Here is a 27296-nt window from a genome sequence, read left to right as displayed (position 1 = left end):
ACTGCAGCCGTGAGCAAGGAGACAGTTAGAGGAGGTGTTAGTTGTAGGAGGGAGGGGGCTAGGTGATGTGGACACGCCCCTACCTGGCATCAGGGTCAGGTCTAGTTCAGGCAGCAGGTCGCCCGGCTCACCTGAGTTACCTGGAGAGAGACCACAGCACAGCGTGATGGACAGGAAGCCAGGGGTCGGAGGGCAACAGGAAACAGGAAGTAGACTTCGCCTTCCACCCCAGGGCAGATCAGAGAGGGGTGGACAGAGATTGGCTAGATGGGGGGAGAGTCTCAACCCGCTAGACAATCGGTGGGCTGTCGAATTTGACGCCTGTTCTGTCTAATCTCATCTTCACAGGTGGAGAGAGGGAGGGGCTGGGGTTCAGACAAAGAAAGAAAAAGAGAGTGATTGAGCTGCAGCATGCATGCATACAAAGAGTAGAGGGACAAAGAGACAGAGAGAGGGAGGAGAGAAAGGGAGAGAGAGGAAGGGGAGAAAGGGAGAGAGAGGTAAGAGAGGGAGGGAGAAGAGAGAGAGAGGAAAGAGAAAAAGGAGGAAGGAGAGAGAGAGAGAGAGAGAGAGAGAGAGAGAGAGAGAGAGAGAGAGAGAGAGAGAGAGAGAGAGAGAGAGAGAGAGAGAGAGAGAGAGGGAGAGAGAAAGGGAAAGAGAGGGGGAGACGAGAGTAGAGACATAGAGAGAGAGAGAGAGAGAGAGAGAGGGGGAGAGAGGGATAAGGGAGGAGAGAGAGAGAGAGGGAGGAGAGAGAGGGAGGAGAGAGCCGTTAGCAGCAGTAGCATGCATCTGTGGTGTGGATCATGAGGCTGTCGTTAGAAGGTGTCTTCATCATCCTCGTCATCATCGTCACCATCGCAGGCCCGTGAGACATAATGGAGCAGTGAGCTCATTATCCTAAGAAGAAGAAGCAACCCATTCACACCTCCCTCTCCCCTCCACTTCTGCCAACACAGAGAGGTGAGAGGAAGAACGAGAGAGAGAGAATGAGGGAGAGAGAAGAAGAGAGAGAGAGGCTTGATCCTGGTCACCTACAGGAATGTGTTCCATTAAAAGTACTGGAACACACACACATGCACGCACACACGCGTGTAGGTACAGGGTCAGATGGACAGGACTGAGGAGGTCTCTAGCAGAAGGCTTAGAGCTCCAAACACATCAAGCTTTGTCTGAAACAGGAACAGACAGGCAGGAAGACCTTCAACATGGCTCCACAGACCTCCCGCATGGAGACACACACACGTGTACACACACACACGTACACACACAGATTTTCTCAGCTTAGTCCTGACATTCCTTCTCTCTCCAGGTCAGTGCTGCCCTTTGGCCAATAAGAACACAGAACAAACAGACCAGGGAGGAGCACAAATAGTTTGGGGGCACTTGATTTAACTTGAAGCCAGAGGGGTGGGGTTAGCAGCGATGCAAACTACTCCACTTCTTCAAGCTGGCCAAGCAAAGGACTCTGGAATTTGTCTGTCTGTAGTATGTTCCTGCTCTGGTACCCTGTCTGTCTAGTATGTTCCTGCTTGGTAAACTGTCTGGGTGGCTGAGCGGTGAGGGAATCGGGCTAGCAATCCAAAGGTTGCCAGTTCGATTCCCGGTCATGCCAACTGATGTTGTGTCCTTGGGCAAGGCACTTCACCCTACTTGCCTCGGGGGAATGTCCCTGTACTTACTGTAAGTCACTCTGGATAAGAGCGTCTGCTAAATAATTAAATGTAAATGTAATGTCTGTCTCTACTATGTTTCTGCTTAGTAAACTGTCTGTCTCTCTAGTATGTTCCTGCTTGTTAAACTGTCTGTCTCTCTAGTATGTTTCTGCTTGGTAAACTGTCTGTCTCTCTAGTACAGTGGTTCTCAAACCTGTCCTGCATGTTTTAGATGTTTCCCTGCTCCAACACACCTGATTCAAATAAATGGGTCGTTATCTATGGGTCGTTATCTATCCTGTTAAGGCCATTCATTTGAATCAGGTGTGTTGGAGCAGGGAAACATCTAAAACATGCAGGACAGGTGGTCCTGTAAGTCGCTCTGGATAAGAGCGTCTGCTAAATGACTAAATGTAAATGTCCTTGAGGACAGGTTTGAGAACCACTGCTCGAGTATGTTCCTGCTCTTTCTTCTTCATTACTGAGACAGGAAGAGCCCCTCCCTCGACTACTAAACATTTAGTAATGAGTTTGACTACACACACACAAACTACACCTCTCACACACATACACACACACACACTCACTACTCCTAATGTTCTAAAGACCTCATGAGATTCAGCCACTCACTCTGTAAGTGCGTCTTTGCTCCCATCTCTCCGACACAAAAACTCTATTTTCCTCGTTTTCCTTTCCTCTCTTTCCCTCTTTCTCTACCCCCCTCTCCTTCTTCTCTGTCTCCCTCTGTCTAATTACTGCCCATTTTGTTTCACTCTCGTTCTCTTTAGTCTGTTAATCTTCTTGTCTTCCTTTCTCTCAGAGAGCTCCACACAAAGACCCCCACCCCTTTATAGGCCTTGTTGCCAAGGTGACCAGTAGTTACAAGTAGCTAGTGTGCTCTGTGTTCTGCTGGGTCCTCTTCACTCCACAGGACGTGAGTGATCATATACAGTGTGTAGACAAGGCTGCTGCCGAGGACTATGGGATCTGTAGTTCCCAGAGTCTCCCAGAGTCAGCTGGGACCTATGCTGTGGTCTCTCTGGTGGTGGTTACTCTGCATTACACAACAACTGGGACCAGCGCCAATTGTGTGTGTGTGTGTTTCTTTGTGTGAGAGTATGTGTGTGTGTGTGTGTGACAGAAACAAAGCCTTCTCACACAGCGAGTCATGGCAGTGGAGGACAGCATGGCGAGCAGGGCATCGCCATGGCAGCGGTGGTAGCCTAACAGACATGAGACCTGGCATTGTTTGAAAACAACGTGTTACAACTTCTATTATAACAACAGGCAGAGCACTCACACACATACCACATAGCAAGTTCCATGTGTACACAGAACCACAATCAGAGCTATCATCTTGTAGGTCCAACCCAGTGTCAGTGAGGAGTTACTATGGCAGTGCTGTAGGTATGAGCTGGCAGAGCAAACCTCAGCTCGCTTCATCAACCTGGGGCCGGGGGGGGGGGCGTGGGTGAAGCTGGGGGGAGGGGTTGGAAGAGGGAGCTGTGGTCTGGATGTCTTCAGGATGATGGGGCGGAGTTATGGCCTCTGGAAGCTGGAGTTGTGGTCTGGACGATTTGAATTCTGGAGGATTTGAGGTCTGGAGGGTTTGAATTTTGGAGGGGTTGGAGGTCTGGAGGGTTTGTCTGAAGCAGTGTTTATCAACCCTGGTCCTCAGGACCCACTGTTCAGCATGTTCTAGATGTTTCCCTGATCCAACACACCTGATTCTAATAAATGTTTGTTATCAGGCTTCTGCTGAGCTTCATAACGACCCATTCATTAGAATCAGGTGTGTTGGAGCAGGGAAACATCTAGAACATGCAGGACAGTGGGTCCAGAGGAACAGGGTTGGGGTAGGGAAGGTTGGGGTAGGGATTTATGGTCTGCTTTATCCCTGTGGTCTCAATGATGTTGGCCTGTGTGCAACCCAGACATTGTGCATCTGACAAAAACACCCTGGTGATGTATAATCACTCCGCTATGCCTAGCAACCACCAGGCAACAGGGATAGGCCGGCAGCAGATGTAAATGTGTGAAAGACAGATAGAAAAATGGAGGTAAAGAGAAAGACAGAGAGAGAGAGAGAGAGAGAGAGAGAGAGAGAGAGAGAGAGAGAGAGAGAAGAGAAAAGACAGAATGAGAGAAATGTGTGCGCGTGTTCAGTCTTACCTAGCACCAGCAGCTCTACAGGGGCTTCGTTGAGTCCCTCCAGGTCATCTGCTATCACTACTTTACACAGGTAGACCCCACTGTCACCCCACTGCACTTCCCCAATACGCAGGTCTGCCTCTGGAGGGGGGGGGGGGGGGGGGGAGAGAAAGGCCAGGGAAAGAAAGAAAGAGAAATAGCGAGGGAGAAAGATGGATAAAGTGATAGAGAGGGAGGAAGGGGAGGGAGGGTGGGAGAGATTCAAAGAGGAGGAATACCAATGGGAGAATTCCCTGTGGACATGTGTGCGAGTTGTAACATTTCAGAACAAAACAAAAGCCCTATACGAAACAACCTTTGACGAAACATTACAGAACGATCATCCCCTCAAAAGACACACAGAACAACACAGTCGAGTACAGTAGATTAGGGTAGGGACGACTACAGAACAGTAAAGTTCAGTAAAGTAGAGCAGTATATATTCTAACACCGCATGCGTGTGTGTTTGTTTGGTCGTGGGGGTGAACCTAGGGTAGACCTCGCCATTGTGAAGCAGACATGCACACACACCCATCTAGCTGACAGGAAGTGTTCTAAGTAATGGACTTCCTTTTCCTGTGGGGGGTGACAAAGGGGGAGGGTCAGTCTGGTCTAGACTTGCTGACCCATGTGATCCACAGCTTTAGGACACAGTTGCATGGACACAGGGCATCACTGCACATGTTCACCCAGAAACAATCAGCAGTTTGACTGGTTCTCACGTTCCAGTGCTCGTAGATGCGTTTGATGTATGACTTGTGCTATACAAATAAAGTTTGACTGATTGATGTTCCAGAATATTCATATAGAACATGTTGTACAAGTATGTGAATGGAACAATGGATGTTGAAATAGTAGTTATTTGTATGTAGTTTTATGTAGTTGTGTACGCAAATACACACACACACACACACAAGGAGTCAGAGAGTCTGGGTGTTTCGGCTGACAGTGGAGTTCACCAGAGGAACCAGACCTCCGTGAAGCAAAGACTGAGCAGAGAGAGAGTGATAGAGAGCAAAAGAGCGAGAGAGCAAAAGAGCGAGAGAGAGAGAGAGAGAGAGAGAGAGAGAGAGAGAGAGAGAGAGAGAGAGAGAGAGAGAGAGAGAGAGAGAGAGAGAGAGAGAGAGAGAGAGAGAGAGAGAGAGAGAGAGAAAGAGTTAGAGGACAACATGAAAGCACAGTGGAACAAATCACCTCTTTTGTCCATCTGCCTGCTCATGGAAGAGAGGAGTGGAGGAGGAGAAGAGAAGAGAGAGCTGATTCTTGGTCCTGACTTACAGCTTCATAAATCTGAGGCCTGGTTACAGGGGCATCCCTCACTGCCTCCAGGGTAGCACCACAAACACACACACACACACACACACACACACATGCTGTCCTGTAGATGACCCCACTGTGTACTATCTGTGTGTGTAGACTCTTATGCGAGTGGTTTTCTGTGTATGTCTCTGCAGGTGTGTCTGCCTCTATAGGTGTGTGTGTCTGCAGGTGTGTGTCTGTAGGTGTGTGTGTGTCTCTATAGGTGCGTGTGTGTGTCTCTCTGCCGGTGTGTGTCTGCAGGTGTGTGTCTGTAGGTGTGTGTGTGTCTCTATAGGTGTGTGTGTGTGTCTCTCTGCCGGTGTGTGTCTGCAGGTGTGTGGGTGTCTCCTCATGTGTGGGAGTGAGGTGTCCATGTAGGTGTGTGTCTCTGTAGGTACGTGTATGTGTCTGGCTGTGTGTGCGTCTCCCCAGGTGTGTGTCTCTGCAGGTGTGTGTGTATCTTCCCAGGTGTGCGTCTTACTGTTGAGGATGGAGATATCCCTGTCCTTGTAGTGCTCAGACAGAGTGATGGAGGCTCCAGAGATGGAGGCTATGATCCGCACCGTGCGGCTGCTGTCAGGGCACTCCAGATGGGACGCGTAGCCCTGCTCCACCCCCCCAAGGCCTCCGCGGCCTCCATGACCCCCGGGGGCCCCGTGGCTGTCTGGGTAAGCGAAGGCTTGGCGTGTGCGGTCACGGCAGTAGGACTTGTACCACCACTGGACCACGGGGGTCTGGGTGGAGATGCTGGAGTACTGGCAAGGCAGAACCACCGTCTGGAACAGCAAGGCATACTTCCTGTCCTCTCTTACCGACACCTGAACTCCCCCACAGGATGGGATGGCTGGGGAAGAAAGGGGGGGGGGAGCAAGAAAGGGGGGAAGGGGAGAGAGAGGGGAAGTTGGAGAGGTGGGAGGATAGACAGAGCGAGAGAGATGGAGAGAATTGCAACACGTATTGGGCATTTAGTTCTAGAACAAGTGCCTCGTCTCTGCAGGGAAACCATGCGACAACACACAAACAAGCTCGGAATCAGCTATTCAGCAGTCTGGCTGAGGTGGTTATCTTTACATGATAGGTAGTTACAGCTGTTTGCTGAGGATAGCACGTCCTCACGTACACTGGTTATTATTACCTCACAAACACACACACACTGGGTATGACTACCTGGAGGTTGTTGTTGACCTACTACAAAGAGACAAGCTTTACAGGCAGACTCCCCTGCCAGGACACACACACACACCCAGAAACATCTGTGTCTGCTAAATGTGTGTTTTCAGAGAGGAGGGAATAAGGGAAAGAAAAGAAAGAGATACAGAGGAATACGGGGGGGGGGGGGGGTAACCCTGTCCTCAATAGATCTGTGATGAAGCAGATTTTGTTTTCTTTCCATCAGTTTAGGTATGCTTGGTTTGGATTGCCCAGTCAGACGGAACCAATGGATTCAACAGAAAAGGGCAAACTGTGCTCCTTCGCTAAGCAAAGTCAAATAAATCAGGGGCGCCTAATCTATTTTTGCTACGAAATACCTTTATACCTCTATCTGCATAGAAAGGAGAGAGGGAGAGGGAGGGAAGGGGGGGGGGGGTAGGAAGAAGGGAAGAGAGGGAGAGAAAGGGTAAGTGCTTACACTGCTGTATTTTAACACTGGGAATGGAGTCAAAAGGAGAGACGGAGAAATGAAGGGAAGGAGGGAGAAGGAGAGAGAAAGCGAGAGAAAAAGAGGGAGGGAGGGAGGGAGAGAAAAAGAACAGAGAAAGAGAACCTTTCCCAGAAGGAAAGCATGATGCTGGTTACGTTTAGGAACATTGTTGGTGAGTTCCAGGGGGTAGGAGCAGGAGATAAGACAGTGTTTATTCACTTTAAAGGGAAGTGGGGGTGGGGGGGGGGTAGTTGAGGAAAGCAGTTGGGGGGGGCGGATAGACAACAAGAAAGGAAAACAGATGGAAGAAGGGAGAGATATGGGAAAAGAAAAGGAGGGAATGGATGACAAGGCTGAAGGGGTAGACTGAGATTAGGGTTAGGGTACGGAGTTTTCCCTGACCCCTTTCTCATTGTTTAGGATTCCCTCACACCCTAGAGGGGTGGAGCCAAGGGAACACTCCCCCATGCTTACCACTGACATCTATGCCAACAACACCTGCTGCAGCCCTCAACTTTCTCAACATAACAGTCAACTTCTGAATATCTTTACAATACACAGTTAGGGTTCAACCTCGTTCTACATAGCCCAGGACTCCATAGAGTCTCACGTCAGTCCTGTAGCCTGAAAACGTGTAAAAATGTCACCAGTAAGTTCTATAGGCCTACCTGAGAACTGGACTTGATCCGACCTGGGCTGGAGGTCGGGTTGAGCTGGACGTCTGCCAACTTTTAAAGCTTAACCCCAACTCCAGCCTTCACGCAAATCCTTCACGCATGAACAAACAGTATGCTACCTAACTGTGGTACACTGTAAAAAATAACCGTTTTTTTAACCATGAAATGCACTGTATTTTTTACAGATATTTCCTCTTTTTCCATAAAACAATGATATGCCTGCGGATTTACCAATATTTGATGTCAAATAAATGTTACACCCTTAAAATCACAGGCATTTTACCTTAATTTAAGATAACATGAATATGATGTTTATTTAATGACAATTCATTGTAATTGTACAGATTCAAATGTAATTTTACATTAAATGGGAGGTAATATTTAACAGATTTTTTCAGGTTAATAATAATGAAGAAATGCATGTGAAATTACAGAAATCGTTGGTCATTGGGTTTTCTTTAAAATTGTGATTTTATGTTTTTTAAACTAATTAGTAGTATTTGTACAGACACAAAAATAATTTATTATTGGGAATAAACAGCAGAAAGGATGCACCCATGCTTCCCCTGGCAGGACAGAAATATCTATATGGTCCAGTGCCTCTTTCATGACTTCAATGCATGTATTGTCACCAAGCCTGCCTCACGTTTAAAAAAAATAGTCAAGAGTCTAAACTTTATGTAACACCTTTTATTCCATATTACAAAAACATTGGGCCAGTATCAAAAGTGCTGTGTTGAAATTTTTAAAACAGACAATGGTCTGTTAATTACTGTGTTAACAGCTCTAAAACAAAAAAAATGCCAACATAATAGTCAATAGCCAACTGTCTTTCTATGAGTCTGTGACCTTCATGAACTTCAGGGGACTCTGGGGCTCTTGACTTCTGGATCTCTTCTAGACAAACCGATGCTACCATGCACATTATCCTCCTTAGAGATAGAGAACATACATTTATTGAGACATGGTTGAGGTGTATTTGTCTTCACAAGAATGGATGGTGGATACAAGTTCTATTCATCATTGCCCATTAAACAGAACTTTGTTATGTTTTAGTACAATATATAGTTGAGTTGTACTTGTTTACTTAGAGTTGTTTAACTGTAAATGTAAGCACCTATTGTAAGTAAGGAAAGAAACTGTTCTTATGACGTGAGGTTTTGGTCTTGATGGACCGCAGTCTTCTGTGTGTCCAGGGTGGGAGGGGTCGGCCACAATCTTCCTCGCTCGCCTCAGGGTCCTCGAGGTGTGCAGGTCCTTGAGGGTAGGCATATTGCAGCCGATCACCTTCTCAGCAGTGCAGATGATACGCTGCTGCCACTGCCAAGGACAAGAGCAGACTGCAGCGTATCATCCGATGGATGATCTGATCATAACAGATCAGTGATGGAAGAGGTGAGGATGGACTCAATGATGGCTGTGTAGAATGCACCATAGTTGTCTTTGGCAAGTTTAATTTCTTCAGCTGCTGCATGAAGTAAATCCTCTGTTGTGCTTTCTTGGTGAGGGAGCTGATGTTCAGTTCCCACTTGAGGTCCTGGGAGAGGATAGTGCCCAGGAAGCGGAAGGACTCCACAGGGTTTACTGGGGCTGTATTCTTAGTAGTCCACAAACATCTCCACTGTCTTAAGAGCATTAGCTCTTGGTTGTTCTGGCTACACAAGGTCACCAGGTTATTTTAACTACTGATAGTGGTAGGTTATCTTGCTAACACATATCCAAAAATGCACAGTGTCCAAAACACTAAGAACATTATTCTAGTTTTCTAATACTTTACCATTGTGTTGGCCGGTAGGATTTGTAACGCAAATAGGCCTAATGTCAGTTTTCTGGTCATTTCCACAAAATTATGCATAAAGTAACTCTGCGATTGGGGCCACTATAAAATGCATTCTGAGTAAAACCTTTCACTTTGGCACCAACCTTTTAGTCCAGCATATGATCTGGACAAGTCATGGGATAAAGCCCCAGTTTATAAAAAAGTAACTTATTTGTTGCACAAATTTACCCTGTAACCAACACAGAAATGTATGATATGACTTGTGCTTGGTTTGGAAAGATGTACATTTTTTCGAACATATAGGGGTACAAATGCAATAAGAAAGATGTCAGTGTGTGACCCATGGTGTGACCAAATTTATGTTGGGAGATGGGATGACTACTGCCTCAGGGCTGTCAAGGAATTTCCTAGGAGATTAGAAACAGTAAGTCTATTGTTATTAATGCTAGTAAACAGAAAACTCTGTGAAACCAACAATGAATTGGACAGTAAAAATATTTATCTCGGAGACAACATTGAATGTTGATTTTTGAATGAGGAAGGTTCACACATGCGCAGTGGTTGTAGCAGTAGCACTTTGCTTCTCCCAACTGTCACTGCCGCACATGGCGCGAAAACCGGAGAAGAATGGAGGTTTCAGCTGCTCCAGAAGTTATAGGATTCAGGAATTATACTGACTGAAGAAGAGACAAAGAGATTCAGAGGTAACGTTAATGTTAAGCTGATATAGTGCGTTATATGTTTTTCACAACCTTTTTTTGTCAAAACGGAATGGACTTTTACCAAACTGAAGGCAAATTGCTAGCTGACGTTAGCATTAGCTATTTAGAGTGACTATTAGCTAGCTCAGGGGTTATAGAGCTCAGCTAGCGTTAGCTATCTATTGTCAGTTAATTAAATCTGCCATTTGCAATCCTAAAATTCGGTTAACGTTATGACCTGCATGACTAATGTGTGGCTTTGTAGACCATCTCTACTATAACGTTATGTTGATTTTATTTTTTTCCTCTTACCTCAGTATAATGTTAGCTGCTAGCTAGCTAGGTCGGTAGGAAATATTTTATGAAAAACGAAGGCACTTGTTCAATGTTAGTGTTGTACATAGTTGATAAAAGCATGTTAATTCATTAGATAATTAATTGTGGAGCTGGCAAAGTGCCGCTGTACAGAGAACTGTCTAAATAGGAGTGTTTTGTTGAGTAATGTTGAGTTAGGGGAATTGTGTAGGCTAACTTAAGTTTGGTTAAGTGAAGCCCTCGTGTTTTTCTGTTGCTGCAGATTTACATTTTCTCACACTCTACATTGTCACCTGGAGTCAGCTCTGTAACCGTGGCCCCAAGTTTTTGTGGTGAGTATTACATGAAATTGCAATTGCCATTATTGTTGTGTGGACTGTTTATGTCAAGACCGTTGATGGAGGTTCTTTCTGTCACAGACATTCACTTGCATGTATTTCAAAACACAAAACCTAAGGCGATGAAAAACAATCTGATCTCGGTAATCATGAGTTTTAGCAACGCTTTAACATGGGAGTGAACTAGTGTTGCACAGTAAACCTGTACTAAAAAGAGACACTTACATTGCTTCAGTGTTCCTGTGCATACATGGGAGACTCTGACAGAACGCTATCTCTGTAGCATTCCATCCAGTCCAGAACCCGGGGTCCTGAAGTCTCGACTTTTACGATACTCAAACGATGCGATGTTAATATACCTCTCTGATCTAACGAGTCTGACTAGCTGTCGTGACCTCTCAGGTGGGATTTGGCTACGATGGAGAGATGGTTGTTCTGCTAAGTTCTCCTGTCTCTGCACAGGAACTGCAGTGATCGTTAAGGAGCCTAATGACGAATCATGGTCAGAATTATGTTGTCCCATGCTACACCCCTTCACCAAGTTTCTTACAAATCGGGCTGGTAGTTTTTGCTTAATCCTGTTCACACACAAACAAACCGACATTCAAACACTCACACGGGAGAAATTGCTTGCATGATACTTGTGTTTTTCTGTTGCTGCAGATTTACATTTTCTCACACTACATTGTCACCTGGAGTCAGCTCTGTAACCGTGGGCCCAAGTTTTTGTGGTGAGTACTACATGCAATTGCAATTGCCATTATTGTTGTGTGGACTGTTTATGTCAAGACCGTTGATGGAGGTTCTTTCTGTCACAGACATTCACTTGCATGTATTTCAAAACACAAAACCTACGGCGATGAAAAACAATCTGATCTCGGTAATCATGAGTTTTAGCAACGTTTTAACATGGGAGTGAACTAGTGTTGCACAGTAAACCTGTACTAAAAAGAGACACTTACATTGCTTCAGTGTTCCTGTGCATACATAGGAGACTGACAGAACGCCATCTCTGTAGGATTCCATCCAGTCCAGACCCGGGGTCCTGAAGTCTCGACTTTTACGATACTCAAACGATGCGATGTTAATATACATCTCTGATCTAACGAGTCTGGCTAACTGTCGTGACCTCTCAGGTGGGCTATGGCTGCGATGGAGAGGTGGAGAGATGGTTGTTCTGCTCGGTTCTCCTGTCTCTGCACAGGAACTGCAGCTCTTTTGCACTGATCGTTAAGGAGCCTAATGACGAATCATGGTCAGAATTATGTTGTCCCATGCTACACCCCTTCACCAAGTTTCATACAAATCGGGCTGGTAGTTTTTCGTAATCCTGTTCACACACATACAGACCGACATTCAAACACAGAAGGAAGACTGCCAATGGAAACTAGCCTTTTGGATATAATTGGGTGCATTTACATTTTAATGTTCATGAATGTACACTGTCCCTCTTGATCAAATAAATTGAATTGAAAAAATTGAAGAGAAAACATTACCTTTCATCCTGCAGCGGCTTTGCCTGGGTCGGAGGTCATAAACAGTGGGGCATCGGATCTATTTACGTTTTTTTTTTTTTTACTATTTTCGGATATGGTTTGTCCTTAATGGAAGGTAGAAATTATTAACCGGTTGTTTTCAAGCCAAGTGAAAAGATGCTGAACATATCATTAAAGAATTGTATCTTTTCTTTTGACCAGGAAATGGCTGAGACCGATTTCCTCAGTGCCATGGAGAGAACGACAGTGGGGATCTATGTTGTGAAAGACACTGCCAGCAGTGAACCCTCTGATGTCAGGATAGTCCTCGAAGGTGTGATGGTGCTTCAAGATCTTGAGAATGTAGCACTTGCTTCTGCAATGTTGTTTGGGCTCTTATGCCTTGAACATGCAGCACCCTACAAAGCTCCGCTACACCTTTGAGGCATTTCAAAAGATCATCATGGAGCCTCAGCATCAGACACTTAATAATATGAGCCTGTCAGCTGCAAAAACAGAACTTTTAGTGACACTAACTGACCATGCACAGTTGCCCTATATAACGTTGCAGCCCGGTTCACAGCAATCTTGCTCAATGCTGGACCAATTTTCATGAATTAACCACTAGATAGCCTAAATTTATATTGATTGGCTGTAAATGTAGCTGTTTTTTAAGTATGCTTGTTTTTCCACTGTCCAATTAACATTTTTATATCTATAATTTCTTTAAATTGACTGATTAATACTGTAAATGTGCTGACATTCCTTTTTGATTAAAAGTACATATTCAGTATTTATACATTGTTGTAGTTTTTTTTTAGTTGGCACAACCACAATTCTACAGGGAATCACTGTTGGTACACAGGGCATTTTCATAAATTAACTACTAGAAAGCCTACATTTACATTGATTGGCCATAAATGTAGCTATCTTTATGTACTAAGCTTGTTTTTCCACTGTCCAATGAACATTTTTATATCTATAAATTCTTTAAATTGACTGAGTAATACCGTAAATTTACAGACATTTGTCTTGGGGTTTATGTATTTCTTGCGTTTTTATACATTTTTTCTTAGTCATTATACAAAAAAAAAAAAATCATAAGAAATTACTGTAAATAGACAGGAATGTTTCATGTAGCAACAAACAAATGCCCTAAAATTACGGAGATTAACCTTAAAGTTAGTTGTTTTTAAATGTATTTTAACATAGTATTTTTGTTTTTCTGCGGTTTAATTAACATTTAAGAACAGTACTAAACTGTAATTTAATTCATTTTGGCTGTAGACCATGCACTGTATTTTTACAGCTTATTACATGTAATTTTGTGGTATGATTATTTACTGTAATTTTACAGAATCGGTCTGGAAACTTTGCTGCCAGTGCTTTCTCTGTTTTTTTACGTGATTTTTTTTTACAGTGTAGTGTAGTTTTGCCTCGTGACTCTCATCAAATCACTTTTACTTTAAATGTACAATTCTCTCTTGACTTGGCACGCTGTCAGTACTTTGATCCCGAAATCCTTGCACACCATTTGTTCGTGAAATTACTTTGGGGGCTAAGGTACCACTATTTTTAGGTAGTCGATTACAATTTATTTCTCACAGGCCACGGCATTACGGTCTACAGCGAAAGAAAGCGCACACATCCTAAAGAGGGAAACGTCCTGAACCACTTGGTAAAAGAGCGCCCGAGAACAACAACCTGTTCCGCTCAAGAAAAAAAAGATGTAGCCTAGGCTATTGAAAGCAAGAAAAAACTCCATACCATCGACCTACCTGTTAGACAAAGTCCTACAGCAATCCACCAGCGCAGTTTAAGAAACGTTCTCCAAATAGCCGCGTTCATGTTTAGAGAAGTACTCTCGGACGCGGGGACATGTTCTCCCTTCAATCTCTTTCGCCTCATTCCTGAAAACCGTTATTCCGAGGCGCTCCGTGCACTGAGCTCGTGAATAACGGGACGGTTCCGCAAGAATGGGTGGTGCTTCTTTCCTCTGCTCCTTTTCAGGGCGGCGGGCCGCGGGGGCGTCCGCTTGTTTCAAACTCACCGAAGCTTCACCGATGCTGAGGCCAGCACTACAGAGTGAGTTAATGTTCTTGAAAATATCTGCCCGAGGAGTAACTTTTGCAATATTTCTAAATATAACTCTGTAGACAGAATGTAGTTTACTGTAAGAGATGATCATCAACGTGTCATAACATGATACACACGACAGGTTCGTGTAGCCTACTCATAAGCATAGGTTTAGGGTCAGACAGTAAGTACATTTCCATACCAATGTCAGAAGTCTCCCCATTAAACAAATAAAATGTTGGTCCTCACCAGTGTTCAAACCAAACCTACGTTCTTGATTGTAGGTTGTGGAGGACAACTTTTTAGGGGAAGAAAGTAGCCTACGTTTGTGTGTGAGTCATCGGTGTGGTTTGAATCCACCGAAGCAGTTTTTCTAGAGGCAAATTGGGCTAACTTGCACAGAATGGTACTTTTCCTCGTTCTATTCTGGATCAAATTGGGCTCATGCAAGATTTTCGTTTAAATTAATTTGAGGGTGGTTAACCCTCGTGCTGCCTTCGGGTCACATGACCCAAAGGTTCATAACGAACCATCGTTGTGTTTACCCAATTTTACCCAATACAAAAACAAATTAAAATAATTTTCTTTTAACCTTTGCAATGTGGGGGGTCTGAGACAGCCTAGCTGTTAAAAGAAAATGCTTCACTTTGTCTTTGTATGCGGTAAATCTGTCGCAATACGACGGTGGGTCACAATGACTGATGGGTCAGAATGACCCGAAGATAACACAAGGGTTAAGGACGGTGACAGTGCAGCTTCGCCCTCTAGCGGTACATGAGAATGATCTCATTAGGGACTCCACATCGACATTTACTGGTCTAAAAAAACTGTACCATAGCAGTGGCGCTGCCAGGGTGGGGTTGGTGAGAGCACGGCCAATTTATAAATTTGTTTTTATTTAAAATGTTAACTGTAGTCTACCGGTATTAGTCTATGCATTAAGCGATCTGTAGTAAACATATCCTAGTTATACTGAAAAAAAAAAGATAATGTAGGCAATGTAATACAATTCAAATTTATTTAATTTTGCCCCCAAATAGAACAGTTTCAAATGTACAGCAAACATCTATATAAAGTGTAAAATATTATTTGTCTACATTATTCTTCTGCATGTCAAGACACAGTGAACCTACTATGCCTGCTGCCTTTAGGCAACAATGTGCTGGAATGCGTCTTTGTTACAAAATGGCTGACAAATATCACAAATATGGCTGGCATTCTGGTCCTTATTTAAATAGTCCTGTAATCTCACCATCTGCTTCATGTGAATACATGTTCACAATTCAGATAAAAGAGAAACGGGTGCTTATAGGCTTAATGAATGGATAAAAACTAAAAGTATAAAAAATATGTTTTTAATTTAAACCTCGCCATACCTGTGGGGTTTGTTAAGCTGTGGACCCATCACCTGTATATACACACACTCTTATGTGCACCCTGTCATACACACAAACAGATGGCAGAAAATTAAAATGTCTCCTGAGACTATCACCTGAGTATGAGTAACAACACATCCTAGAAGTCTTGCTCGCACACATTGTCATCATCGTCACTATCGTCATCATCATCATCATCATCATCATCATCATCATCATCATCATCCAGCCCTCAGATTTCCTACTGGTGTCAAGTGTTAGGGGTCAGGTGGTCTAATCTTCAGTCTTTCCTGACTGGCTTATTGGCTGGCACCCTGGGAGGTCTGTCATCATATGGCTCATCATAGCGGTCGTCATGGCCACTGTCCTTGTAGTCACGGTCGCGCCGATCATCATAGCGATCGCGGCGGTCGGTGTTATTGTCACTACGGCGATCTGTGTAGTTGCTACGGCGATCGTCAATATCATTGCGGCGGTCGTCGTAGTCGCTGCGGCGGCCGTTGTAGTCGCTGCGGCGGTCGTCGTAGTCGCTGCGGCGGTCGTCGAATTCGCTGCGGCGGTCGTCGTAGTCGCTGCGGCGGTCGTACTCGCGCTCATTGCGGCGCTCCGCGTTCCTGGGTGGCTCTACGGACCGAACCTCCTCCCCTCTCCCTTCCTGGGGCTCCTTGTCGCTGAACTCTGCTTCCGGAGCCCTGAAGAAGCACCCAACAGGACACACTGTCAGAGGCTGTGGATGTGTAGCCTGTCTGTATGTGTGCACACACTAGTTCTGTGAGTGTGTTCCTACCCCATAGTAGGAACACTATGTAGCATGTACACAGAGTAGTCCTGTCTGTGTGTGTGTTTCTAGTCTATGTTCTCCTCCTCCTGTGTGTGTGTTCTTACCCCATGGAGTAGTCCTCTCTGTGTGTGTGTGTTCCTAGTCTATGGCCTCGTCCTCCTGTATGTGTGTGTTCCTACCCCATCTCGTAGTCCTCCTGACCCTTGTTCTTGTTCCTTCTACGGCAGCAGCAGATGATGACGATCAGGAGGATGATGGCAGCCACCACTGCCCCGGCGATGCCGGCGGTGTAGCCCAGATTCATGGAGGCTAAGGGAGAAAGGAAAGAGAGATGGACGGAGGGAGGGGAGGGGAGAGAGAGGAAGGAGAGAAGAAGGAGAGAAGAGAGGAAGAAAGGGAGGGAGGAGAATAGAAGAAAGGAGGGAGGTGAGAAGGGGTAGGAAAGAGGGAGGGGTGAGGAAGGAAGAAGACAATGGAGAAAAGAGGAAGGGAGGAAGAAGAGGAGCGAAGGAGGAGAGACAAGGGCAAAAACGAGAAAAGGTGAGGAAAGGACAGGGGAAAGAGTGTAGATTAAAAGATAAGAAGAGGATTTAGGATTGGCTGATCTCCATGAAGTGACATAGCAGTAATTAATCCAGTTGTCGATAAAGTAATGGTGGTTGTGGTTACGTGGCATGACACTCAGGGTGACGTTGCATGTGGCTGAGCGGATCTTATTGGCTGAGGTGCAGATGTAGTAGCCTGACGTTTCAGTGGAGACGTTGAATAGAGACAGGAGACCATTCTCTGGAGACACACACACACACGCACCAATTCAACACAAAAACACTAGAAAACTATCACCACCACACACAGCTCTCCCACACACATGCACGCTACTCTACGTACTGTCGGTGGTGCGGCCGTCTTGGGGACGGGGGATGTTTGAGACGTCCCTTCTCTGCCAGCTGTAGGTGGGGGTTGGGGAGCCCTCCGCAGACACACATGTCAGGTTGATGTTTTGGCCGTACTCTGCCGAACCCTGGATCTTACACAGCGGTAGGGACGGCGCCACTGGGACACACACACACACAACCCGAAGGTTATAATCAATCTCCAACTTTAGATCCCAAACATAACTGGGCAGACCCTCACTGACCCACCAAGAGGAATAATTAGGCTTGTTCATATTCAGTATATCCTTGTTGACAAGGTCTGCCCCAGGTATTAATCTGGTCCAGACTGGTCTCTCTTCAGTCTTACCCAGCACTATGAGTCTGGCAGTGGCAGCAAGAACCCCAGTGACATCTCCAGGGATGGAGACATGGCACTCGAAATCCATGTTGTCCTGGAGGCCGATGGATAGGAGGCGCAGGTTGGCCTTCCCTGTGGGGATGTCCTCTTCTATGCTGGCCCGACCCACGTATGTTTCAGTCACATCCACCGTGGAGGGAGAGGAGTAGGAGGTCAGCACTATTGTCTGGAGAGGGGAGAGGAAAGTGGGGGGGAGAGGAGAGTGGGAGGAGAGGAAAGGAGAGGAGGGTGGGAGAAGAGGAGTGTTCGAACGTTCATTTGTAAACAGACCATTTTTGGGACGGGCTGACTGGACAGAGGACATCAGGTTCGTACGTCAGGTTCGTCGGGGTTGATGGACTTGGCTGTCCAGGTGACGACGACCATGTTGTTGACAAGCTTCTTAGGTGTGTATTTGCAGGGTATCGTGATGTTGTCTCCCCGGGCGTACTCATAGTTCTTCTGGGGGATAGATACCTGCAGACAAACAGCAGCCTGCACCACTGGGGGGGGGGGGGGGGGTGAACATATTTTAAACAGCAGGTAAAGACATAAAGACTTAAAGATTAGGATTAGGTTCTATTGTTTATTCTATTCATATTCAAAGCCACTTCATTAGGTGCACTTTTCTATTCTGAGCAGGACCCCCTTTTGCCGTCAGAACAGCCTGAATGTGTCATGGCATGGATTCACCAAGGTGCTGAAAACATTCCTTAGAGATTGGGGTCCATGTTGACGGGATGGAATCAACATGGCTGCAAATTCCGTTCCACCAAAAGGTGGTCCGTCAGAACTAACCAAGCAAAAAAGACCTTTATTCCCATGGCAATAACTCCATTAAACAAGATGCAGTAGCCATGGGGAGTCTTGGGTAATACATGGTCTACTTAGGGGGGTGGAATACATGAGAACCTAGGGGAGGTGCAGTAGACTCGTTATTTATTTATGAATATTACAATATTGGCATACAATTATTGACGTGCACCGGAAATCTGGAAATCTATGATATGATGATGGCTGCTATAAATGACTTTGAGATGATTGTTATGTTGTGTTATTTTGATGTGGTATTAATGGGCTCTGTGCTGAACGACAAATTGCCTTTTGGAGGCCATGAAAGTTTTGGAAGGAAATCTGTTGACTTTGAAGGCCATTGGAGTACACTGAACCCCATGTCATGATCGTGGACCCAGCTTGAGATGACTTGTGTTTGTGACTTGTGTTGTCTTGTTGGAAGTAGCTAACACAAAATGGGTAGACTGTGGGCAGAAAGGGCTGCACATGGTCCATAACAATCCTCAGGTAGGTTGTGGAGTAAAAATGATGCTAACGTGTGCCAAGAAAACATTCCCCACACCATCATGCCACCACAACCAGCCTGAATCCCTGACACAAGACAGGGCGGATCCATCGATTCATGTGGTTTATGCCAAATTCTTCCCCAACTATCTCCATGTCACAACAAAAGCTGACCAGGCCATTTTTTCCACTTCAACAGTCAACAGTGTTCCTATGTTGGGTCTGTGCCCACTGCAACCTCAGGTTCCTATTCTAAGACAAACTAGAGAGGGTACAATTTCTGGGGAAATTGTAGGGTGTGCTTGCTTGCGTCGGTTGCACAGGGGTCCGTTTTTGAATGACATTTTTACAACTGATATTTCTGTATATTTTATATAAAAATGCATACTTATTATTTATAAAGATGACATAGATTTAAAAGAATTTTTTTTTTGCTGCTCATTTACAACTGAAAATACGAGTGAAGTGTAGAATGAAATAGATGTCTTCTCATTTCCCCTGCAAGAGGCAGCCTCATCGTTGAAACAAAACGAATAAATTGGGCAGACCGGTGTAAAAATTGACCTAATCTCTATGATTTAAACGTCATTTTAAGTTTTTCCCTTCTCATGATATTTTCAGGCATTTAGCCTACTCATTGCATTCATTCATTAATAAAGAACCCCCTTTGAAGATTATTCTACGACGTTACCCGGCAGTAGAAGATGGAATCGCGATTCAAACAGTACCATCTGCTAACTGAAAATATGCCCCCCAAAACGTAAATAAGCTTGACATTTATTTAGTGGAAAATCGCTCATTCATAAAAAGCTCACTGGTAGCGATCATTGTCAGTAACAACGCAAAATGCGATATAGCCCTGTGTGGAGAAGCTGCCCCGGTAAATTGTACTACTACGGTACAATACTAGACTACTGCTGTGTTCGTCTTGGTAGCGATTGCGTTGGTTGAATTGGATTTAACGTTCCGTTGTACGGTTTAAGCTGAAATTAATTATTTTCATGAACAGATTGACAACGTTTAGGCTGTGGCAATGAAGTTCAGGTTAGTAGTTAGATAGACTTTTGATTTAAGTAAGGGGAGTGCCGAACATGTTCTGTCGCCGTTTGACTTCCTAAACAGCTGTGTAAGTTAGATGTTTTTGTCGTGTGTCTCGCGTAAGCTACAGCGTTGCAGTGAGCTACACTGGTTTGAAACCACAGGTAATGGTAATTTCACCAACAAATCGTTTACTAATGTCAGAATAAATCCTACAACGAAAATGTATATGTGAGGAATGTTTATTTTAACGATTGAAAACAGATAACGCTACATCATAGACCACTGTAGTATGTGTTGCCCGGGCAACACAGGCTAATGTCATGATGCTAATACTTCAGTGAAATAGTAGACTACTGTTTCCGAAAGTAGATGTACTTCCTTAATAATATCAGCTTATACAGTACATTACACATGACAATTGTGTGTCATATCACAAAGTAAAATGAGTAAATAGTTATCACCCTGGCCTCTTTGCTTGTGGCGTTTCTGCAGCTGCCTTGCAGTAAAGCTATAGTTAGCCTAGCTATCCCCCAAGTTAACAGATGCGAAACGAATGTTCTGCCAAAGGTAGTCACGCGTGTTTTCGTGACGTTAGTGACGTAGTGACGTTAGTAACGTCAGTGACTGTGGCTAGCAAATTAGCCACCGTTAGCTTCACTTTTCGCCACAAAAACTTAACTTCAGCCTAAACCATGCAACGGAACGTAAATTCCAATAGAAGCAACTCAATCGCTACCAAGACGAAACTTTTGACACCTACGTTGTCTATGTAGGCCAAATATTGACTGAGTTTTAGGGGGGCAAAAAGAAATAAAAACTAGAAACGGCTGTTCCTGCGAAACAGCAGTGAGAATGCTGAAAACCTGAATGGGGATAGCTGACCATGCTAAAAAAGCTGAAAATAGTGAAAATTTAGTAGAAAGTTATAAGCTGAAGCTTCAAAGCAACCGAAAGGTATTTTTGAAAGGGACTGGAGCAGCATTCCAACAATGATTTGAAAGGATTTACCATTACTTTTAAAGGGAGAATAATTTGCACAAAAACCTTAATATTTTAAAAAGTATAAAAGTGAGAAATGAGAAAATACCCGCAAGCTGAAATGAATTTCAAAAATGTGTGAGTCACACAAAAGAGGCAGTGTGGAAGCTGAACTGCATCATCTTAACAAAGCTAAGAGCTAAAATAGCCTACAATGTGGGAGAAGCTGAAAGCTGAACTGTTAAACAGAAGAAGAAGTAGGCTAGCTAGTCGTAACAAGAATATTATCGTTTTAACAGATTAAATTATAGTTGGGATAGTATTAGCAGTAGCAGATGTAGCCTATGCGTTTACTCGGCTTTCTTAGTTGGATTCAATGTGTTGATGGAATGAAACATACAGCAGTAGAGCCGATACAGGAAGACACGGCGACACTTTGTTGCAGAAGGATGATGGTGCAAGTTTTGTCCGTGGAGCATACAACGATTAATAAAAAAGAATCATGTAGACGCGTTTATTGAGTAATCGCATAACTAATTACACATGTAAACGGAGTAATCGTATTATTGGCATAAACCGACAATTGCTAGTAATCGTGTTTCTCATGGTCAAGTAAACGTACCAATCACCTGTGTGAGAGACTGAGTGGTGCGTGTCTGTCGTTACGGTGATGGTGCAGCTATGATTGCTAACGCGCTGAGGGCAGAGAATAAGAGAAATGTAGCTAGAATCCACACCTCAAACAAGATAACCTAGACGCAAAACTGTACGTCCAATCCAAAATATAAGGATATTTTCCGAGACCCAAGACTCTGCCGAAACCAGAGATATTCTTTATATGTCTGTGCAGTCAGAAATAGACTCTACCTGCAGTTTCAAAAACGTGTTCCTTTTGCTTTCCTGGTGCTTGTTTGTTTGGTTGCCACGGTGATGGCGCAGCTGTGATAGCTAACGAGCTAGGCAGAGAGAAAAACGAACATTTACCTAGCATCCACACCTCAAACAAGTTGACCTAGACGCAAAACTATACGTCCAATCCAAAATATAAGGATATTTTCCGAGACCCAAGACTCTGCCGAAACCAGAGATGTCCTTTATATGTCTGTGCGGTCAGAAATACGACTCTATCGGCAGTTTCAAAATCTTGTTCCTTCTTGCTTTCTCTGACTGATTTTACTCACCTCTCCATTGAAGTTAGTGAGAGAATTTGAAAGGCTGCTCTCGCTTCAAGGCTCATAGCTGAAAATCTGTAAATGTGAGCTCTTTAGTAGTTACATTGGCTGAAAGAGGACAATTTTTCCTACATTTTAAGGTATAACTTGTTTCTGTAAGTTAAACTATATGAACGTTAGAGGAATTTGTTTGACAAATTAGTTGAATATCAGAAAAAGAGCAGCAAGCAGAGTGTGCCACTCTGCTTGCTGCTTGTTCATAAAAATCAAGGAGCAAACATTTTAATGTATTTCAAACTGTCATAATTCAAAATTGGCTGAACATTTGAAAAAGCTGAATCATTTGGGAATAGCTGAATGTCTTGTGAACATTTTAAAGGTTGAATGGTGTCTCTAGCTGAAAGTATGCTGAAGTAGTTACGTTTGAAAGAGGAGGAAGCTTTTTAATGATTTGAAAGGATTTACCATTACTTTTAATGGGAGAATAATTTGCACAAAAACCTTAATGTCTTAAAAAGTATAAAAGTGAGAAATACCAAAAGTCATAGCCATCATCTCCTGAAGGAGCTGAACGTTTTGATACAAAAGTTGTAGGAATCGGTTAAAGTATGCAGAACGAGTTAAAGGCCAAAAAACGGCGGAAGAACTAAGAAGTTGATATAATAATAACTAGAAACGGCTGTTCCTGCGAAACAGCAGTGAGAATGCTGAAAACCTGAATGGGGATAGCTGACCATGCTAAAAAAGCTGAAAATAGTGAAAATTTAGTAGAAAGTTATAAGCTGAAGCTTCAAAGCAACCGAAAGGTATTTTTGAAAGGGACTGGAGCAGCATTCCAACAATGATTTGAAAGGATTTACCATTACTTTTAAAGGGAGAATAATTTGCACAAAAACCTTAATATTTTAAAAAGTATAAAAGTGAGAAATGAGAAAATACCCGCAAGCTGAAATGAATTTCAAAAATGTGTGAGTCACACAAAAGAGGCAGTGTGGAAGCTGAACTGCATCATCTTAACAAAGCTAAGAGCTAAAATAGCCTACAATGTGGGAGAAGCTGAAAGCTGAACTGTTAAACAGAAGAAGAAGTAGGCTAGCTAGTCGTAACAAGAATATTATCGTTTTAACAGATTCAATTATAGTTGGGATAGTATTAGCAGTAGCAGATGTAGCCTATGCGTTTACTCGGCTTTCTTAGTTGGATTCAATGTGTTGATGGAATGAAACATACAGCAGTAGAGCCGATACAGGAAGACAAGGCGACACTTTGTTGCAGAAGGATGATGGTGCAAGTTTTGTCCGTGGAGCATACAACGATTAATAAAAAAGAATCATGTAGACGCGTTTATTGAGTAATCGCATAACTAATTACACATGTAAACGGAGTAATCGTATTATTGGCATAAACCGACAATTGCTAGTAATCGTGTTTCTCATGGTCAAGTAAACGTACCAATCACCTGTGTGAGAGACTGAGTGGTGCGTGTCTGTCGTTACGGTGATGGTGCAGCTATGATTGCTAACGCGCTGAGGGCAGAGAATAAGAGAAATGTAGCTAGAATCCACACCTCAAACAAGATAACCTAGACGCAAAACTGTACGTCCAATCCAAAATATAAGGATATTTTCCGAGACCCAAGACTCTGCCGAAACCAGAGATATTCTTTATATGTCTGTGCAGTCAGAAATAGACTCTACCTGCAGTTTCAAAAACGTGTTCCTTTTGCTTTCCTGGTGCTTGTTTGTTTGGTTGCCACGGTGATGGCGCAGCTGTGATAGCTAACGAGCTAGGCAGAGAGAAAAACGAACATTTACCTAGCATCCACACCTCAAACAAGTTGACCTAGACGCAAAACTATACGTCCAATCCAAAATATAAGGATATTTTCCGAGACCCAAGACTCTGCCGAAACCAGAGATGTCCTTTATATGTCTGTGAGGTCAGAAATACGACTCTATCGGCAGTTTCAAAATCTTGTTCCTTCTTGCTTTCTCTGACTGATTTTACTCACCTCTCCATTGAAGTTAGTGAGAGAATTTGAAAGGCTGCTCTTGCTTCAAGGCTCATAGCTGAAAATCTGTAAATGTGAGCTCTTTAGTAGTTACATTGGCTGAAAGAGGACAATTTTTCCTACATTTTAAGGTATAACTTGTTTCTGTAAGTTAAACTATATGAACGTTAGAGGAATTTGTTTGACAAATTAGTTGAATATCAGAAAAAGAGCAGCCAGCTTGCTGCTCATTCATAAAAATCGAGAAGGAGCAAACATTTTAATGTATTTCAAACTGTCATAATTCAAAATTGGCTGAACATTTGAAAAAGCTGAATCATTTGGGAATAGCTGAATGTCTTGTGAACATTTTAAAGGTTGAATGGTGTCTCTAGCTGAAAGTAAGCTGAAGTAGTTACGTTTGAAAGAGGAGGAAGCTTTTTAATGATTTGAAAGGATTTACCATTAATTTTAATGGGAGAATAATTTGCACAAAAACCTTAATGTCTTAAAAAGTATAAAAGTGAGAAATACCAAAAGTCATAGCCATCATCTCCTGAAGGAGCTGAACGTTTTGATACAAAAGTTGTAGGAATCGGTTAAAGTATGCAGAACGAGTTAAAGGCCAAAAAACGGCGGAAGAACTAAGAAGTTGAAAAACAATAGTGAGAATGCTGAACAGCATTCTCACAATAATAATAATAAAGAGAAACAGGAAAACAATAGTGAGAATGCTTAACAGCATTCTCACAATAATAATAATAACTAGAAACGGCTGTTCCTGCGAAACAGCAGTGAGAATGCTGAAAACCTGAATGGGGATAGCTGACCATGCTAAAAAAGCTGAAAATAGTGAAAATTTAGTAGAAAGTTATAAGCTGAAGCTTCAAAGCAACCGAAAGGTATTTTTGAAAGGGACTGGAGCATCATTCCAACAATGATTTGAAAGGATTTACCATTACTTTTAAAGGGAGAATAATTTGCACAAAAACCTTAATATTTTAAAAAGTATAAAAGTGAGAAATGAGAAAATACCCGCAAGCTGAAATGAATTTCAAAAATGTGTGAGTCACACAAAAGAGGCAGTGTGGAAGCTGAACTGCATCATCTTAACAAAGCTAAGAGCTAAAATAGCCTACAATGTGGGAGAAGCTGAAAGCTGAACTGTTAAACAGAAGAAGAAGTAGGCTAGCTAGTCGTAACAAGAATATTATCGTTTTAACAGATGAAATTATAGTTGGGATAGTAATAGCAGTAGCAGATGTAGCCTACCATTGAGTGTGTTTACTCGGCTTTCTTAGTTGGATTCAATGTGTTGATGGAATGAAACATACAGCAGTAGGGCCGATACAGGAAGACACGGCGACACTTTGTTGCAGAAGGATGATGGTGCAAGTTTTGGCCGTGGAGCATACAACGATTAATAAAAAAGAATAATGTAGACGCGTTTATTGAGTAATCACATAACTAATTACACATGTAAACGGAGTAATCGTATTATTGGCATAAACCGACAATTGCTAGTAATCGTGTTTCTCATGGTCAAGTAAACGTACCAATCACCTGTGTGAGAGACTGAGTGGTGCGTGTCTGTCGTTACGGTGATGGTGCAGCTATGATTGCTAACGCGCTGAGGGCAGAGAATAAGAGAAAGGTAGCTGGAATCCACACCTCAAACAAGATAACCTAGACGCAAAACTGTACGTCCAATCCAAAATATAAGGATATTTTCCGAGACCCAAGACTCTGCCGAAACCAGAGATATTCTTTATATGTCTGCAGTCAGAAATACGACTCTACCTGCAGTTTCAAAAACGTGTTCCTTTTGCTTTCCTGGTGCTTGTTTGTTTGGTTGCCACGGTGATGGCGCAGCTGTGATAGCTAACGAGCTAGGCAGAGAGAAAAACGAACATTTACCTAGCATCCACACCTCAAACAAGTTGACCTAGACGCAAAACTATACGTCCAATCCAAAATATAAAGATATTTTCCGAGACCCAAGACTCTGCCGAAACTTAACAGCATTCTCACAATAATATATATGTGAGAGAACAAAGGTTGTGCTCTCGCCGAAGGCTTGAGCACACCCAATAAATAAACATATATGTGAGAGAACAAAGGTTGTGCTCTCGCCGAAGGCTTGAGCACACCCAATAATAGTATATATGTGAGAGAACAAAGGTTGTGCTCTCGCCGAAGGCTTGAGCACCCCCAATTAGACTTCTGCTTTAGTTTAGAGTGTGGTGCTCTTCTACTTTTCATTGTTCTAATCTAATGTATGGTTTCAAATCAATGTCACCTTCCTGTCAGCTTGAACCAGTCTGACACCAGGAAAGCAAATAATTTGAATCCAAACCAAGACCAGGCTGATCTGAAGAGACCACACCTTCCGGAGACGAGTACATCAAGCTAACATCATTATGGAATAGAAAAACATCTACATCCACAATTCAAGCCCGTTGAACCAGGGACATCTCACCCCAGAAAGAAAAAGTGCAGTAAGGTGACTGGCTAAAGTTATGTGGAACAGATTAATTCATCCTAAACACAGTTATAAACACACATTCAGGCTGTACTAGGCGTTGCGAAAATCCAAGGAGGAGCAAGGAGTTTGATTTTACACGGTTTTAAACACCAGACTAGAAAGGAGTGGAATGATGTGGACTGTAGAACCAAAAACTGAGTGGTCATTAAAAAATACTGAGAATGTTTTATTTAATGTATGTAGGCTACTGAATATAACTAAGAAACATGCTTTACGTTTATTAGTGAGATTTTCTTTTTTATATAGCCTACTGCACATTGTCAAATTCGTCTTCAGAAATAATGAAATGAAGGTATTGAAGGAACTTGTTTTACTATTGTACTACAGGAAATAGCCTATTATCTTTATGTGAATGTGCCATACGATTTTACAATGTAACCCTCACAACCTAAACTTGACGGCAACGCCTAAATCACCCAACAGGTGTGTGTTCCTGATCAACGGCAGAAGTCTAGTCCCCTCAAAATAATTATTGTAAAACTCGGACAAACTCACCAAGACATAGAATGGACAAGCCGAAAATCTTCCTTTCTGTGGCCATTATCGATGTAGGCCTACCTATCTTTCAAATACGGTCAACAATGCGTCTTATTGTCACGCTATGATCAACCTGACAAACGCTCTCATTGAAACTTGCGCTGGGTCCCTTTGCCGCAAGATGAGTGACAGCGTGACCCGCCAATTAGAACGCCTC

General features: G+C 43.4%; 2 protein-coding genes and 1 long non-coding RNA gene across 6 annotated transcripts in view; 1 reads left to right on the top strand and 2 right to left on the bottom strand.

Annotated features, from left to right (window-relative positions):
* The window catches only part of LOC134007163 (immunoglobulin-like domain-containing receptor 2), a 21235-nt gene extending 7033 nt beyond the window's left edge, over window positions 1–14202 (bottom strand). Inside the window, exons 1-4 of one of the 4 annotated variants that reach the window (XM_062446378.1) lie at window positions 13851–14202; window positions 5626–5988; window positions 3828–3947; window positions 84–140 (exon numbers count right to left, since the gene is read on the bottom strand). In XM_062446378.1, the coding sequence (XP_062302362.1) occupies window positions 84–140; window positions 3828–3947; window positions 5626–5988; window positions 13851–13980 (670 nt within the window). In that variant the 5' untranslated portion in view covers window positions 13981–14202. The remainder of the gene's footprint in view (window positions 1–83; window positions 141–3827; window positions 3948–5625; window positions 5989–13850) is intronic. The other 3 variants (XM_062446376.1, XM_062446380.1, XM_062446379.1) reach the window with 3 other exon arrangements.
* Window positions 9754–12865, top strand: LOC134007508 (uncharacterized). The gene is made up of 4 exons (XR_009928051.1): window positions 9754–9947; window positions 10522–10591; window positions 11261–11328; window positions 12295–12865. It is a non-coding gene; the product is annotated as an uncharacterized LOC134007508 (long non-coding RNA).
* Window positions 14203–15149: 947 nt separating the features above from the next.
* Window positions 15150–27283, bottom strand: LOC134007164 (cell surface A33 antigen-like). The gene is made up of 7 exons (XM_062446381.1): window positions 27098–27283; window positions 17914–18080; window positions 17548–17764; window positions 17194–17358; window positions 16975–17091; window positions 16485–16614; window positions 15150–16216 (listed from the first exon to the last, which is right to left on the bottom strand). Exons 1-7 carry the CDS (start codon window positions 27141–27143, stop codon window positions 15805–15807), a joined length of 1254 nt encoding a protein of 417 aa, XP_062302365.1. The 5' UTR covers window positions 27144–27283; the 3' UTR covers window positions 15150–15804.
* Between the last annotated feature and the right edge of the window lie 13 nt (window positions 27284–27296).

The sequence above is a fragment of the Osmerus eperlanus genome, chromosome 21 (genome assembly GCF_963692335.1).
Source record: "Osmerus eperlanus chromosome 21, fOsmEpe2.1, whole genome shotgun sequence".
In the NCBI taxonomy this organism is placed as follows: domain Eukaryota; kingdom Metazoa; phylum Chordata; class Actinopteri; order Osmeriformes; family Osmeridae; genus Osmerus; species Osmerus eperlanus.
This window is presented reverse-complemented; position numbering and strand designations above follow the sequence as displayed.